This window comes from Carassius auratus, chromosome 5, assembly GCF_003368295.1.
Source record: "Carassius auratus strain Wakin chromosome 5, ASM336829v1, whole genome shotgun sequence".
NCBI lineage: Eukaryota > Metazoa > Chordata > Actinopteri > Cypriniformes > Cyprinidae > Carassius > Carassius auratus.
The window spans coordinates 22,334,419-22,353,121 of NC_039247.1; the positions used below are offsets into that span (position 1 = coordinate 22,334,419).

Consider the following 18,703-nt stretch of genomic DNA (forward strand, 5'->3'; position numbering starts at 1 on the left):
AAATATGGTTTAATTGAGCAGTTGAACCAACAAACTACCATTTACAGTGTTGTTATTGTTAACTAAAACTATTCAAATAGGTTTCATTGACTTTAATAGTTTCAATAAAATAAAGTAGGAAATTAAAGTTTTTTTTAACTGAAAAAAAAAAAGTTGAAGTACAAAAATTACTGAAATAAACTGTAAATGTTTAGAGGCATACCTCATTCTTTAAAATACAATTATACACAGAAAGGACCATTACTGTGCTATATATTTAATATTTCATACATAATTTTTTAATGACAAAAGCACATAAAAAATGTATAAAACTTGGAATGAAAACAGAATATATGAAACACAAGCAAATTCAAAATATGAATAAATACTACAACAGAATACAAATAATATTAACCCTCTGGAGTCTAAGGGTATTTTGGGGGCCTTGAGAAGTTTTGTCATGCCCTGACATTTGTGCTTTTTTCAGTTTCTTATAAATATCTAAATGGGTAAAGTCTAATATCACTGTAATCAGCACAAACTGGGCTATAATAATATGTGAAATGCATGCATGTACATGATTGTATTTTTGAGAAAAAAAATGTTATGCATGGTTAGTGAAAAACTAAAAATGTTAAATCACTTGAATAAGGGAATAAAACACATACATAAAATTGGTTGCCGGAAAAGTTGAGAACTGGAGCTTGTAGCCTAGAATTTTTCTTTCTGAATGATGTGAAAATCATCTTGTTTACTCACTCACAGAAAACAATATATTGAGTTAAATTTTCTAAAACACTTTTTGTTGGTAAAAGTCATATGCGAGTAGGCGTCAACTATCATGAATATCATTGTGATTTACACCTGAGAAGACAAAGGCCTGCATAATGAGCTGCATAATGAGCCTCTCATTCAACTGTGCCACTCTGAGGGCAAATTTTTTGGCATCCTTTCTCTAGTCACACAATCCTTCAGAAATCCTTTTAACAATCTTATTTTCTACCAAATAAACCCCATTTATTATCATTATTATTATTATTATTAATGTTGAAAAGAGCTGATAATATTTTTCAGTTTTTTTTTAGGGGGAATAAATCGAAAGAACTGCATTGTTTTTACAGTTGTTAGAGTTATCTCTATTTGTCACATTTATATTATTTACATCAAGCTTTTGAATGGTATAGTATTGTATATTGTTATTGAAACTTCATAATGTTTCACTTGATTATACATTTAGTCAGGAATTATAGTTTGGAAAAAGTATTTGGAAAAAGTCTAACTAGTAAAATGTTTACACGTTATGTGAAAACTAGTACAAATAAATAAAAAGAGACTTACTCATGTTTATGATCTCTGCTGAATAAAGTGCTTCATTCTTTTTTCTGAGGAAATCCATTTCTCAAATCCTCAACCACATCACATCTTTTTGGGGTGAATTATGTCTTATTCCTCTCATCGCGAAGCAAACAGTAAAATAAAATAAAAACTTGAAGAATAGTCTCGCTGCTTTTTCTTCTGTGTGTGCGTATTCAAGCCGCGCGCTTCAGTTTGAATCTGAATAGCGCGTTAAGCGCGGGGGCGTGGTCACATTAGATATAATGAGCGGAGATATGAAAAACAGACATTGCGTTGTTTTCATATGGATTACTTTATCTCAGAATATTTGTTTTCGGCAGCACTTATTTAGTTTAAAAGTAGACATTCCAGGCTTTCTATAGATATCTCTCTCATGTCTCTTCGTTGAGTATTCACGGAGTTACACTTCATTTTAATGAAATGTTTGTACATGACGATCAGCGGAGATAAAGACTGTAGACAGCGCACCTTGTTTGTTATCTTTATTTTATAAGTGCACAAAGGTTTTTTGTTATTATGTCTGTATCCAAAAAAAACTAGACCCTTTACAGATTCGATAGATGTATTGCTCTTATCTGTACGATTAAAACTGAGAGTGTAATTTAAGTTCTTTTCAGGGTTATCAGGTGAAAATGACTCAAAACGCATATATGCGTTAATCGACTCGAAAGGGTTAATATAACCCTGAACATTTATAAATGTCCAACTTTTTTAACTTATGATTCAATTTCTTGCAAGAAATAACCAAGCAATTATTTGATGAAATCTGAAGTTCACTTGAGCTTGTCTTTGATCTTCTTCATGTCTTTTAAGGGACTTTTCCTCAGAAGTAAAAAGGAACATCTACCGACTAAGCAGCAAAGCACCTGCCTTTGGTTTTGAACACAGCAGGTAGGTTTTTTTTTTTTGCGGCATTATCTCAGTTTGCAGCTACTATACCCCAAAAAACAAAAACTAATGCAAGATGGTGTGTAAAAGCAGAGGAGTGAGGGTAATTTTGCATGACTAGTGATTTGAGTGTTCATTGGTAAAGTTTACCACATCCTTTAAAATGTCAGACATTAATTTCAGACACTTAAAAGGTCAAATTCCCACTCTTCATCTGATCATGATATTGTGGGATGCAGTGAACTATACCAGTGAACCCAGACAGCGGCTGTCAGAGATTGAGATTTGAATAGAGATGTGGGTTGTTAGAGTTGAGAGCCCAGATGGATAGCAGAGGAGAGGCCAGTGTTGAGTTCATAAGTGATTGTGTACCTGGCGCCCTGGATCTGCTCCAACTCTGAAGCCAGTCTTGCGCTGTGCTCCTGCTCCTCCTGCAGACGTCTGTGCAGCGTGCGCAGCTCCTGCTGAGCTTCCACCTTTATGTCATTGGCCACCACTACTGCTGTCTGGAGGTCAGCCTGGAAACGGCGCCACTCCTCCGTCTCATCCTGAAAGTCCGCACACAAACATAAACACACATGCAGTTAAAGTCAAGTGGAGCGGAAGTGTTTTGGCCTTCTTGTGAGATCATGGGGCTGGTTATGTAAACGTCATTTTCAGGCTCTGTGACTGATGGCCACTGACATGGTAGACTGCAGTCCAGCTTGCATCTGCAGCTCAAAGCGTGCTCTAATGAAGACCGTTCTGGTCTCATACACACAGCCCTGTTCTGCACAGATGGAAGATATTCTTCCTGAATTATACAAACTGACATCCACTGTCAAACATGCAAGGGTTATGCTGTAGTTCATTACAAAAAAAAGAAAGTACAAGAAGAAAAACAGATAAACAATTCCACCTTCATCTGTTTATTCATGGCTTTAATCTGCTTCTCCAGCTCAGCCTTGTTTTCTTCCAGCCTTTTGATTTGATCTGAAAAATAAGGACAAAATTGCACAAAATTATATTTACACTACCAATTCAAAAGTTTTGCATCAGTAAGATTGTTAATGTAATGAAATATTGTTTTTTTTATCAACTAAATAGGGGTAAACTATGACCCTAGGACTAAAAGCCATAAAGAGTTCTGAAATATACATTCTGTTTGGTTAATATAAATAAAGGTCATTAAAAAGTGCTGTTTCACTGCAGATAGACAGACACAGGCTGAGCTGCAATAAAACTATCATCTGCACCATGAAATATCCTCCCCCTGCTTAGAGAGCAAAAGAGAGGAACACAGACAAGCTCACTATGAATCCTGCATGATGCAGTTTGGCAGATATTTAAGCTGGAGGATCTAAGTGCTGAACAACTCCGTATCTCAATCCATCCAGGCTGCCAGAACCAATCAATGTGTTTCACTAACTACAGCAGACTCCAGCCGATGTGTGTGCATGAAGGCCAGAATCTGCCAGATGATGCAGTATATTTAGTATTGGTTGAGTGTGAGCAGTTAAACATTCACAGCATGGGGCATGAGTGTTTGGCAATGTGGTGTACTGAGAACCAGAGACAGATAATAGTCATACTCTCCAGGTCCAGGATGGTCTGGTTGGTGTGCAATCTAACTGCACGTTGCTGCTCCACCTGGTCCTCCAACTCAAAGATGGTCTCTTTCAGGTCCTTGATCTGGTTCTCAGCATCTCTGTTCTTCTCATCTAAAGTGAGCATGCTGGCTTTATGATCCTGTTCCTGTTTCTCCACCCTCTCCAGCAGCTGCTGCCTGTCTGCCTCCACCTGTACACACAGACACACATTTAAAACACAGTAGTGCAGCTATTCAGGGGGCATCTCTTATTTAATAAGGCCCTTCCACTGCAGCTCTAACTGGCCAGTTCTGCACACTGACTGCAATCCACAGCCTTTGACTAACAATTAGGTTATTGGCAAAACCTAATAACAAACCAATTTTTTTTTTTACATCATTTGATACTGATTTGATAAAAACAAGATCATCAGAGCTAAGGGTTCACATCATTACTGCCCATCCCAGACCAACACAATACACATTTTCTATTGTATTTGACCAAATACCCACTAGATTTGTAGGCATTTTCATGTCATAGTAAGATCTATAAGAACACATAAATTAAATTAAAACAGGATGATTGGTTGGTTTATCTGGGTTAGAAGTCAATAATATATATATATATATATATATATATATATATATATATATATATATATATATATATATATATATATATATAGAAAATAATTAATATAAAACAATATATTTCTAATTTCAAATAAAAGCTGTTCTTTTTAAATTTATATTAATCAAAGAATCCTGAAAAAATGCATCAAGTCATATTAATTGAGTTAATGAGAAATGTTTCTTGAGCATCAAATCAGCATATTAGATTGATTTCTGAAGGATCATGTGACACTGAAGACTGGCTGAGAATTCAGCTTTGCCATCAGAGGAAAAAATAGAACAGCTATTTTAAATTCACAATGTCACTGCTTTTATTGTATATGTCATTTAAAAATGCAGGATTAGTAAGAATAAGAGTTCTTTCAAAAACCTTAAATCATTTTACAGACCCCAATCCTGCTAGTGTATTTAGCTGTAGCATTTAAGATAATGTGTTAATGTTGAGATTGATGTTTTAATTAGTCTTATTTTAATAACTTCTTATTCTAATAAGGTTTACAGTGTTAATATGCTCTAAAGCACCAATCCCAGATCTGTGCTGACTGACAGTGTTCTAAAACCCTCTCCAAAAATGTCACAATGATGCTTTGTACAATGAAACATCCATAAGAATCATTAATTTTATACACCCCTGCAATCAACAAAACATTGTTTTTAAAAGAAATTCATTACTAGAGGGCTCCTTCAAGAACGAATAGTCACAGTCTAGTTGATTTAAAAAAAAAAAAAAAGTGGTTTTGCACATCTCTACTAATTTAAAAGTAATAAACTAAACTTAACATCTGAAATCTCTAAAATGAATATTAAATCTGACAACAGGTATTTCTCCAGTTTTGCATAAGCTACTAATTAAGAATTAGATCACTCTTGTTGCAGTATAGGCCAGGTCATAATTAACTTGACAGCTGGAGCAGCCTACTCTATACAGAACAGTACAGCGGCTGAGTCACAAACACTTCTTTCTTCGGAGCCATGCTCACTGAGTGTGCGCTTATATGAGTATGGCATCTTCCTGGATGACATCTGGACTGAGGGTGTATGCTGAAGCCAAAAGACTTGGCTCACACAAAGCAGTTAAGTCAGAGAGAGTATTAAAGTTCATTTTGCTTTTGGAGGTGCACTGGGTTCATGTGACAACCATGAGGTGCCAGTGATGTTCATGTTCTCGTGGGTTTATAATGGTCCTTTCTGTGTATAATTGTATTTTAAAGGATGAGGTACGCCTCTAAACATTTACAAGTGCAAACTAGGCAGCTTTAAAAGTTTGCCTTTAGTTTCGTTATTTATGTACTGTAGGTTCCTCTCTAATTTTCTGGTGATCTAGGCAGAACATGGAAACTTAAAATATGCTTTGTGATTGGATGTAATGCAACTTCAGTATATGTGATTGCATTTTAATAGGTTACATGCAGTCATTTTTTGACATTAAGAGAGAAATAGTGAGCGGACAGAGCTTTGTAGAACCCGGAGAGGGTATTAGGCAACAAAGTTGTTTACCCAAGTTGTCCTTTTAATATTGTACCACATAAATGTTCCCAAAGGGTACATAATACAATGTCTTGAAGGACTAAGGTCTATAAAGATTTCTGCGTATTCCAAGACTGACCTCCAAACATCTATCATCGCAAAAATAGGACATTCTCAAGAAGCTAACAAAGTATGACAAATATGAGTCACGTCTGAATTGGCACTAAAAACATCTGAGGTGATGATGGTCATAATTAAAGCCAGATGGGCCAGAGAGTTCTTCCATTTCCAATACCAAGACTATTTTCAACACATTATGAACCTAAGGTTTATAAAGTACATTTAAAATGATATAAAACTGTTTGCATTCCTAGTTTAAGAAAAAAAAGATTGTGTGCATCTGTAGCTATAGAGGCCCTGTCCAAAATGGCACTGCAAACCCTCACGGTCTTTCATGACGTAATGCAGCTTTGACTGTTTGGTAAAAGTCTGGTAGAAGCTGCAGAGCTCGCCTAGTATTCTTGAAGTTATCCTAAAGTATAAGCATATAGTAAACAGTTTACTATTTCAAAGGACAACCATTAATAGTGGAGTTCAAAACCAGAGTGGACATGATCAAGTACACTCAATGAATGCCATAATGCAACTCAATAACGAGCTTACAACTGATGTACGCTTAACAACTAGCCATCAGAGAATACCCCGTGCACTGTGAGGGTCTTGCCAAATGGCATCCAGATGGCACTTCTGGTGCATCAATTCTCACTGGAGTCAGAATTTGCTGACCTGTTTCCTTTCACTCATTCAGCAGACTATATTAGTCGAGTAATGTAGGTAATAGTGAATGAGGTTTTAGGGGCTGATTTCGGATGAAGCCAAAGTCTTCAGGATCACTAGAAGCTTCCAGGCAGGAAGATGGCCCTATAGGAGAGGAACTGACCTCCCTTGCATCTGTGGACTTCAAACAATATCCTTACAACATTACCAAATTAAAAGCTAGTGATAGACAAATAATTGACCAGTATTTAAGCCACTCTAAGATTATTGGTATGGGCCGATAGCTGCATCTTTATATTAAAAACTACCAGTGTGGTTCTATAGCTTGTTCGGCTCATCCTGGAGCACACTCCGTTTTACTCCGTACCTGCTGTAGCTCTTGTCGTAGCTCCATGCAGCTCAGCTCCAGTCTGTCTCTATCTTCATGCGCTGCTTTGAGCAGACTTTGCAACTCTGTGTTGTCACTGGCGCTCTGCACTGCCTTGAGTTCAGCTATCTTCTGCCGCTCCACCTCCACTTGTGCTTTCAGACTAGCACTCTCCGCTCTCAGAGCCTCTGTGGCTAGCCGCTGTTCCTCAGTTTTCCTCTCCGCCTCATCTTTAGCAACCTTCTCATCCTCCAGATGCCCTTGAAGAAGCTCTACTTCTTCTTTTAAGCTCTTCACAGCAATTTGTGCCTCCTGATTCTCCATTTCCAAAGCTCTAAGACTCCCTGTCAGCTGCTGCTGGATGTCTACTAGCTTCTCTCTTTCAAAGTGGGAGCTCTCCACTTGCTCAGCCAAGCGCTGTTCAAGCTCTGCAATCCGAGAGGCACGTGAAGCCTCAGCTTCATTACACTGAGCTTGTTCTCTGACCCTCTGGAGAAGGGACTCATTCTGTTGCGCCAAAAGTTCTACACGCTCTCTTTGCTGCTGTAAGGAAGTTTGTAAAAGGCCCTTCTCTTCCACCAGACGCTCATTCTCAGCTGTTAGCTCCTGGACAACCTGTTGCTGGTCGGCCAGCTCCTGAAGAGTGGCCTGAAGCTCTTCGGCTGTACTGTGGTGACTCTCTTCCATCTTCTGGATGCGGTCTGTCAGGGATGCCACTGAGAGCTCTTTCACTGTACCACTGGGCACAACACTCTTAATGCTGCTACTGACTGAGTCGGAGAGTGAGGGAATCTTCTCAAACTCAGAGGATTCTGAGGAGTGTATAGGTGAGCCTTTGGGGTCAACCCCATTAACTGAATGCTTGCTAGAACTGGTAACCAGTGTTGTGGAATTCTCCAGTGTAATAAGCTTCTGCTTCAAAGCCTGATTTTCTTCCCGCAAAGTGGCCAACTCACGCTGGAAACGTCCGTTCTTCTCCCTCAGTTCCCCTACAAGCACCTGGATGTCTCCAGACTGTGCCGGTGTATTTTCTATCTCTGAATTCCCCTCTGGTGTCCCAACCTCTGATGGTGAATCCTTCCCTTTATGCCGCTGGAGCTCCATCCGTAACTTACTAATCTCGAACTCTTTGGTTTTGGCCTCAGTCAGAAGCTCCCTCACCTGACTCTCCAGTAGGTTTTTGTCAAAAGCAACAGTTTCTGCTTTGGTCTTGACAGAGCCACGTGAATGCTTGGTCAGCGTGGACAGACTGGAGGTGCTGGCACTGGTGACCATCTTTTTGGCTGTAGTGCTTTTCTGTTGGTCACGCAATGAGACACGCTCTCTGGAGATGCTTTGTGGGATCTCACGAGGAGCTGGGATCCCTGACTTTTTGGTTGACTGGACACCTGGGTAGAGAGGAAATAATAATGTTCTGTTAGTGCTGGAAGTCTCAGTCTAAATATATGCTGTACAGAATTATTTGCACGATAAATACGACCAAACCAAAAGCATTCCTTTGGGCTACTATATTTATTGTTTTAGCCCAATAAATGATGTGATAGAAATGAATGATGTTTTCTTATGACTAAGGGTATAAGAATTAAATAGCAATATGCTAAAAACCACTAAAGCAACAGCATTGTTTTAGTTAACTAACTCCAGTCCACCAGACCAGAGATGTGTGACAATGTCAACATTTTTCTCATTCCATTGTACAAGGCCTGGCATATCTGTTTGAGAGTTCATTCATTTAAAGTGTAAACAGGACAAAATGTGTTTTGTCTTGTCACTTTTAAACGGCCACCAGGCACTGCCTTACAACAACAACATCTTAGTGGCATCAAAATGGGTGATTTATATCGCCTCTTTATGTTGTTTGCAAAATGGAGGTTAATTATTCTTTGGGAGGGGAGGCTGGTGAAAGGATTTTGTGGGTTTTGGAATAATCAGCCAATACCGACAGAAAAAATATATTTGACTGGGGCTTTTTAAAGCTGATGCCTCGCCTTAATACAGAGATTATTTCAGATGGACAGTGTTTTCAAAGAGACCACTGTTTCTCAGGCCAAAGCAAAGTCAACACAGGGGGCGCTGAGAGAGTAGAGAGAGATAAAACTACAAATATAAAGTGGCTTTAAATACAATGTCTTTAATGTACTGTACAACAGAGATGTATAGAAAGCAAATGCACTCTTGCTAATACAGTTCGATAATGTTTTTTAATATTTTGTATTTTTAGGGGATTTTATGGTACTAAATTTTATTTATGGAATACTTATTTATTGTTGTTTATAAAATAATTTGTGTTCACATTTCTTGAAACTATGTATTAGATCTCAGTTTATATGCTTGTCTCAGTTTAGATCTTTTTTTCAAATATTATATGATGTTATATTATATTGTATTATAAGCCTATTAAAGAATTTAACTGTTCTGCATTTTTGTTTTAGAATTTCTTGGGAAGGAACAGCACCATTAACACAACACTCTAAATGTTTTCTCAGGTAACCTAAAAATGTGCTTCATTTAATAAATGTCTAGGGACTGACAAATTATAGAGAACTGGTGCTTTTTTTTTACTTATTCAGTCATCACCTAACAACCACTCAAAGTAATGCCCTGGCAACTAAAAATACCCCAGCAATGTGGAGGCAAGTTCTGTATGTGCAAGCAGCACTCACATTTTCTTCAGAAAATTAAATAATCTAATTTACGGAGCCTGACTTCAGCTTCACTTAGCCACACTGGTTGTTTACCAGCAGTCTTGTGTTTTCTGAAAAAAATATAGCAAATTATAATACATTAACATAATTTATGAAAATATTTAGCGCTGTGGTAAACATAGCATGAGAAATGGTACCATTTAGGATGGCTTTAAGCAAAGACTGATTTGAAATAATGCATGATTAATTTGATTTAGCTCTCTCTCTGACACAGCTCTGGCTGGCCAGAGTTATTCAGATTAATGTATTTGAGTTTTCCTTCTTTATCTTAGAGCTGAAACTAAATGAAACACTCCACCGAGTGAGGCTGTGCTAGGACCAGAGATGCTATAAATCTGTACTCTACCAATCTCTCTCTCACACACACACACACACACACACGTTTGTTTTTGTGAAATGTGGGGACATCCCATAGGCGTAATGGTTTTTATACTGTACAAACTGTATATCCTATCGCCCTTCACCAACCCTACACTTAACCCTCACAGGAAACTTTTTACTTTCTCAAAAAAAATCATTCTGTATGATTTATAAGCGTTTTGAAAAATCATAAGTCACCCTCTCCTTGTAATACCTGTGTCATACCCATGTCATTATACAGAGTTGTGTCCTGATATGTCACAAAAACAAGAGCAGACACACACACACACACACACACACACACATCCATTAAAGACAAAACCAGGACACTCACTCTTGCATTATACATTACTATTTTTATCTGAGGCAACATAATAATGTCTCAGAATAGCTTATAAATTAATCTATCTCATATAATTTGGTTTTACTGTATAGATTCATAATAAATATTTGTTTTAAGCAGCACATGATCAGGATTGCTTCTTACGGAGTTATCATATTTCAGATGTATGATTCACCCACATACATGTGAACAAATTCAGGTCATTGCCAAAAAAAAAAGCCCTTTAATTTGCTTCTAAGCCATTAACTGGGCAATATGATATATGTTTGCTGTACAATAAGTATGGGATGAGATTAAAGATTTAGTATGACTAATGCCTGGGCAGTGCCATTTCTCCACATTTTCATCTTAATACACTGCATGAATCACCCTTTACTGAATTCAACTATTCCATCACTGCTGACCTCCCCCCATGCCAGGGAACATGCAAAAAATCACACAATCATGCACACATTAGACATGTTTCAGTTAAGAATGGATAGTACGAGATGGTCTGTTTGACCTCGAGGTTGTTGCTTATTAGTGACGTTGTTCAGATTTTTTATGTTTACTACAAAGAGACAAGAAAACTAATTTATAACTTATAGTTTCCTTTTGTCCAGAATTGAGAACTAAGTGCAAATTCATGAGATCTGAATAAACTGTCTGATGGTGTTTGGTCACCCAAAGTGAATTTACAATTCTTCCTAGTTGGCAAAGAGGTTGCAAATCTGCTTCTGTTTCATTCAAGCAGCTAAAGGGAACAAAAAAGCAGGATTGCGACAGCAATTGATTAATGACCACACAAAAGACCCTTAATTCTTGTGCAAGACAATCTCTTCCTGACTCTAAATGTATCTGTGCTTGGCTGCACTTATGCTTAAATGACTATGAAAACTTTCTATTTTTAGCCTTTGGAAGGGGAAATGGAAAGAAAATAAACAAAGAAAGAGACAGAAAGCAAAAGATAGATGGTTTTGGGCTGAGAATGTAAACATTGAGCTAATTATGCACTTGCAAAAACAGGTTAATTGTTTAAAAGCAGAGGCAACAATAAAGGCTTGAGAAAAACAGGATCCAGGATCTTTGATATAAAAAAAGCAGTACTTCAGCTTTGTGTAGGAGATCAGACTGTAGGAGATATACAGAGTCATCTGTCCATCCTTCATTTCGAAAACCAAAAGTCAAGGCCTATATTGTCCAACTCCCACTAAGCAGAGGCTCATATTGGTACATGGTGTAAAAAATGGGAATACTTTATTCAAAGAAAATATATTCAACATCACAATGAATGGGGTTTTGGTTTCTACAGTATAGTGCCAGTAATGAATTCACTCTAATGTGAGTTGATTTAGTGCACAAACATCACTCAGATAAAGAGCTCAGTGTTTACTGAGCTGCAATGTGAGGGAAGCTAATATAGTCATCTAAGAATTACGTTGTTTTGTGAAACATTACAGCATGGGCTGAGTTCAAAAAGAGAAGCCATTGAAAGCCAAAACCAATAATTCAGACTGCAATAATGCAGCCATTAACAGCAATTGTGTTTCCTCTTAGCATAAAGCAACATTACCATTTTCAAAGCATTTTACAAAAAAAAAAAAAAAACTTTTTAAAACTAAAATATTACCTTTTTTTTATTATTAACTTGGTCCATTGAAAACACAGCCTCTTCAGTCAGAGATGTCCTGCACTACTGATTATTTAACACCAAAGTAACACCACTGCAGGTTTCAATGCACTATGTGGATAACACATGTTGGTATTTGGGGATCAAGTTTAGAATTATAGAAGTAAATCACATGACTGGACAGCCTCCAGTGTGACCTGCCAAGAAATGATGGCGTGCAGTGCATCATGAAATGAACCTGGAGTAATTAATGGTAGAGGTTGACAGAGAGGCAAAAGTAGTCAAAATACTGGGCAGTCAGCTGTCACTGCATAAGCTATTAGAAGTTACCTGACCAAGTCACATGTATTTGTGAGATGAGCAAAAATCTCATTTTAAATTGCTAATAAAAAAGCTTTGGCATACTCTGGGATTTCAGGAATTCGCTAAAATTTTTGACAGCCAAACTCTTTTGATCTAGAATATCTACTTGAAGTATCCCATGAGAAGTTAATAGTCCCATAATCTAATTTAAAACAACTTCAAACTGTAATTTTTTCATCATCTTCCACCACCCTCTTAAAGAGAACTTACCCCTCCACCCATACGAGAGGAGGTTTTAATAAGGCCTGACTAACGTTTTCCAGTCAAGTGTACTGCATGTATGAGTAACAGCTTAAACAGGATTCCTGGTTCTCTTCCACATCTTCCTATTGTCCAGCTAGTGAACAAGATGAGCACATTGTAGCTGGTTGTAAACATGTAGATGTAGCCGGACAGCCCTGCTGACATTCTATTCCACTCCACATCCTGCATGCGAGGGAAAACAGAATCAATGACTTTCCATTTGCGTCAGAATGGTGACACACTTTTCTCAGCCTAAATGGTAAGAGTGACCGTGGTAAAGGTATAGCTAAAGTTGTTAACAGAAAGTTAAGTGGAAGGAAAAAGTATTGAATAAATAGATGCACAACCAAGAGAGAACCATAGCCTTTTCAGGATTTTCAAGCAAAATCGATTCAAGAATTTGAGTGAACTTCACAAGGAATGGACTGAGGCTGGTGTCAAGGCATCAAGAGCCACTACACACAGATGTATCAAGGAATTTGCTGAACCACAGGCAACGTCAGAGGCGTCTTACCTGGACTAAGGATAAGAACTGGACTGTTGAGAGCAAGTTTTGTATGTCATTTGGAAACCAAGGTCCTAGAATCTGAAGGAAGGGTGGAGAAGCTCATAGCCCAAATTGCTTGAAGTCCAGAGTTAAGTTTCCACAGTCTGTGATGATTTGAGGTGCAATGTCATCTGCTGGTTTTGGTCCATTGTGTTTTTTAAAAACCAAAGCCACTGCATCCGTTTAAAAAACATTTTGGAGCACTTCATGCTTCCTTCTGCTGACCAGCTTTTTGAAGATGCTGATTTCATTTTCCAGCAGGATTTGACACCTGCCCACACTGCTAAAAGCACCAAAAGTTGGTTAAATGACCATGGTGTTGGTGTGCTTGACTGGCCAGTAAACTCCCAAGACCTGAATCCCAGAGAGAATCTAGGGGGCATTGTCAAGAGAAAAATTAGAAAAAAAGAGACCAAAAAATGCAGATGAGCTGAAGGCCACTGTCAAAGAAACCTGGGCTTCCAGACCACCTCAGCAGTGCCTCAAACTGATCACCTCCATGCCACACCGAATTGAGGAAGTAATTTAAGCAAAAGAAGCCCCTACCAAGTATTGAGTACATGTACAGTAAATTAACATTTTCCAGAAGGCCAACAATTGACTAAGAATGTTTTTTTTAATTGGTCTAATGAAGTATTCTAATTTGTTGAGATAGTGAACTGGTAGGTTCTTGTTAAATGTGTTTGTCTTGTCAAAGCAGGAAATTACAGCATGAAAGTGTCAATTTTACATGGTTAGGCCTAGAGCCACAGTATGTACAGTAAGTACATTTACATTCAGTCATTTAGCAGACGCTTTTATCCAAAGTGACTTACAAATGAGGACAATGGAAGCAATAAAAAAACAAACAAAAGAGATATAGAAGTGCTATAACTAGTCTCAGTTAGCTTAATGCATTACACGTAGCAAGCACTTTTAAATAATATAAAAAATTAAAATAAAAAAGATAGAATACAAAAACATTATTTTAAGAATTGAATTAGAATAGTGAGTGTTAAAGTTCAAATAAAGATGTGTTTTTAAAGAAAGAGATGTGTTTTAAGCCAATTCTTGAAGATGGCTAAGGACTCAGCCGCTCGGATTCAGTTGGGCAGGTCATTCCACCTGGAGGAAACATTTAGTACTGTTAACATTTAGTAAAATTAAGTACTGTTTTGTTTTTTTAAATTAAACAGTTTAACTTTTTCACAAAATTAAAATTTGCATGTGTTTTGTGTATCATATTTGATCTATTAGACTTGTATGGCTCATATAGAATGATACAGGAGAATATGGAGTTAAATCTTGTAATTTATATCAATTAGACATTTACAGCATAGCGGACTTTTTAAATAAACTAATAAATATTAGTTGTCACTTTATAACTCCACAAATAATCTGTCTTAGTAAGTTGATATTTAAATTCTTGGTTTTATGATCAAAGTTATTTTATTATGGGGGAAAAACATATAACGCATTACAACACAATAATGATTGAGAGATAAATAAAGATTCCTCAAAAGTCTGGCATTTTAACATGAATTAAAAATATATATACATATATATATATGAATGTATAGTCTAGTAAACCTAAGTTGTTTCAGCCCAGTTAAGTGTGCATTTGAAATATTATTAGCAATATAAAAGTTATTCTTACATTTCCTTTTTAAATAAAGATTTCACACCAAAAATAATTTTGTTAAAAATTTACTTTTGTACTCATGTACTGTGACATAAAAGGGGGCATTTTTATAATGATATCAGACAACAGAAAGCATGCAGCAGATTATGTAAAAGACTTTTAAGCAAGGTTTTGATCAAGTTGATAATTTAAAGGCCTTAGAATGTGCAATTCAAATACGATAAAGTAGGGTTTATAGATAAGGTATAGATAAATGTGTATAAGTTTGATTGTATAACTTCAGAGCAGGGTCTGCGATTTGGCTCTAGAGATGAATAAAGTGAAAATGAAAAAAAAGTGAAAGTGACGTGACATTCAGCCAAGTATGGTGACCCATACTCAGAAAACGTGCTCTGCATTTAACCCATCCGAAGTGCGCACACACACAGAGCAGTGAACACACACACACACTGTGAACACACACCCGGAGCAGTGGGCAGCCATTTATGCTGTGGTGCCCGGGGAGCAGTTGGGGTTTCGGTGCCTTGCTCAAGGGCACCTCAGTCATGGTATTGAAGGTGGAGAGAGAACTGTACATGCACTCCCCCCACCCACAATTCCTGCCGGCCCGGGACTCGATTCAGAGTCCGACACTCTTAACCATTAGGCCACGACTTCCCCCCTAAAGTGTATGTATTGTATCTATATATGAGGATTGCTGTGGTTGATTAATATGCATTCATCAACACACTATGTGGTTTTTGGTTACTTTTCATGATTAAAATGTGACTATGCAAATATTTTAACCGTACTGGTTGACAATAACAAAAACAACTGAAATCCTCAAAATAGCCTTAATATGTATTGCACCAACATAGACTTAACGTTCTTTCTTCTGTTCTTGTTGGAAAAACTTCTTACTTTCTGGTCTGCTGTACTGCATACCAATCTTCTGTGCAATCTACTAATGGACTTTTAGTGCTTTCTCATTCATGAACCAACTGCATTTCAAGCCGTCAACTCGAATACTGAGTCAGCTGTTTGATTCTACTTGGAACAGTGCCTCATTCATGTCATTTGACGGTATGTTGTCTATATTTACTGCACTGGATGACCTCCTGCTCTGGTTATCTTAGCCATATGGTAGAAATTAGCCAACAGCTAAAACCTGAAGGGGCTATATTAAATCTGGCCAATTACAGAGACATGTTTATCATGTAGCTTAGAATGCCACTCATGACCAGAAATCCACTGACCTACCGCTCACCTTTCTTCACACTCAAATGATGTATGGACACTGAGCAGAGCTGTCTTGATAAAGTCATTTGATAGCACTAGGTTCATACATGCATGTTCTCGATTCAAAACCAATAAAAACTCACCAACTTATTCTGGGAAAGAAAAAAAAACAAGAAAGATATAGCTCTGGAATAAGGTTTCTTCGGTGACAAATAGATCAAATAATCACAGAGCCTTTTCACTAGATTTTCTTTTCATTTCTGTTTTCAAATATCACTGCAGCAAACCAAGGGAAGTCCTTGGAACCTTGCCCTGAGAATGAGAGGAAAATACCAACTAAGCAGCTTCAATGGGTGCGTCAAGCTTTCCTTTGTCTGTTTACTGGGAAAGCTTTTTAACAGCACAACTTTAGTATTTCATGACAGGAGAAAAATCATTTTTGTAATGGACAAATAATTGCAAAGCAACCCTCTTAACTGTGAGTAAATCACTCGCATATGCAACTAAATCGTACTCTGGGCGACTAAATAATGTCTATCGTTAGCCATTGGCTAATAAATTCTTAAATGTTACTCACCAGTGTGTGCGTGTTAGAGGCTAATTACAAGTTTAGCACAGATATATTTTCTCTGAGTGCTTCCGAGTTTCACTCTCCGTCAAGCAATCTGTGCTATTTTTCAATTCAGGTCAATGGATGGGCAGGCACACCTGTATTTGACGAACTGTAAACTCTAGTGTGAAGATGCACGTCTCCCTATCACTTTGCTGATAGCGCTGTTTCTCACACATGCAAAGAAAAAGAGAGAGCATTTCAACAACTCAGTTTACGTCAATGCTAAAAACGTGACTAATATTCATGAACCCAGTAGTTAGTTAGTAGTAGTATAAGTAGTAGTATTATGTTTTAATAATCATTACTATTATGAGCGACAATATCTTAAGCAATACCACTTGTCCTAAGTTGAATTAAAATGAAAAAATGTGCATTCATACATGGCTAACAGGTTTTTAGTTCTAATCACTAGTTCTATCATTAAATAATGCTTAATTATCATAATATCATAATATAATTCTTGATTGACTGAAGTTATGAGTGTGCATTCAGATATTTAAGAAGCTGTACCATCTTATCTGTGTGTGATTGTGTGTGTGTGTGTAAAATAGTATATCAGTCTGCCGACTAAACAAAAAAATGTACTAGCCAATGGCGATTATATTGCCAAGGTGTGTGTAGAGGATTGCAAAGGTATGCTTATCTATCTATAGGTCTGCAAGTAAAGTATTTTATGAGTATTTGCTTATATCTTGGTAATCCTATCCTCTTTTTGCAAACATATTAATTGATACTGTATCTCTTTATGATCCAGCAGCAAAAAATTGTGCTGGGATACAACACACAGAGACTAACAGGATAGAGAAGTAATTCAAACATGACACACCTGAGCTGACAAACATACAGTGTGGACAAGACTGCATGTTTACTACAGTCAATGTTTTTTTTGTTTTTTTTATTTCAGCAACAGAAAAAGGAACACAACAAAGAAAGAGACAATGCTTTGTTAAGGTCTCTCAGTGTGTCCATGCTGAACAGGCAGATGTTTTGTCTGTGTGATACTGGTTCAGCTCAGATTGTTTCACAGCTATCTAAATGATGCTGCTCATTTAACACCAGTACAATATATGAAAGAAAGAACAAAACTGTCCTTCAATTGTCTCTTTCTCTCAATTGTCTCTGTTCTCCTTTGGGCATTGAAACCCAGCAGGCAGTGTTTTTGATGTAACACATACACATGCACATCTCATAAAGGCAAGTCATTTGTCTCTTCCAGTGAACTCACTTGTGTACAAGAGATTGTTCTCGCAACAATTCTTTTGCTGATGTTTTCCTTTCAAACTACTCTGGAACCAGCTCTGCCATTCTTTCAATGTTTATTTACTCATTACTGATTTTGTGTGATTATTAGTAAAATTCAAAAATGCTGATTTGGTGCACAAAAAGCATTAATTATTTTTGATCGATGTTTAAAGTTCAATTTTGCAACAATTTGAAAGTCTTTACTGACACTTTTGAGCAATCTAATGCATCATTGCTTTACAGTATTATTAATTTATTTTACAAATATGTTATTGACCCCAAACTTTTTGATCCGTTAATTCCATTATACAGATTTTTTTCTACCACATGTAAAAGCTTGTGGTACAACTTTCATTGTGCAATGTAAATTAAATAATTTTTTTGTCTGCCACAATAATGTAATATATTTTATTTTGTCTTTCAATTATCTTTTCTCATCACACTGATATATGAGCAACATACTGATATGAAGTTCATTATTCAGAACATAACTGATCTGATTAGAATCTACAATTGACTGACAGCTCCTTTTGGCTGCAGCAGGGAAATGTCTCTTTTAACCGTGAGAACTTGCTGATGAGAGCGAGGGCAGAGCTGTGCCCTTGAGCACAACAGCAGGTCACCTCCCTTTCACAGGTGAAGCACTTTGCATAATCTCCTCATTAATTATACCTCTGTGCACACAGGACACAGCAACTCATGCAGTGAATATCTATCAGACAGCAGAACAGGACTCTGAGTTCTGAATGACAATATCCTCTGTTAAATTAACCTGTCCATGGGGAGAAAGATCTTGAATTATCTT

The 18,703-nt window shown here is 37.1% G+C and overlaps 1 protein-coding gene across 5 annotated transcripts in view; it reads right to left on the bottom strand.

Annotated features, from left to right (window-relative positions):
• The window catches only part of LOC113081387 (cytospin-B-like), a 108,645-nt gene that overhangs the window by 39,761 nt on the left and 50,181 nt on the right, over positions 1–18,703 (bottom strand). For all 5 annotated transcript variants that reach the window (XM_026253495.1, XM_026253501.1, XM_026253500.1 and 2 more), the window contains 4 exons: positions 7,035–8,422; positions 3,795–4,002; positions 3,122–3,195; positions 2,596–2,771 (listed from right to left, as the gene is read on the bottom strand). In XM_026253495.1, the coding sequence (XP_026109280.1) occupies positions 2,596–2,771; positions 3,122–3,195; positions 3,795–4,002; positions 7,035–8,422 (1,846 nt within the window). The remainder of the gene's footprint in view (positions 1–2,595; positions 2,772–3,121; positions 3,196–3,794; positions 4,003–7,034; positions 8,423–18,703) is intronic.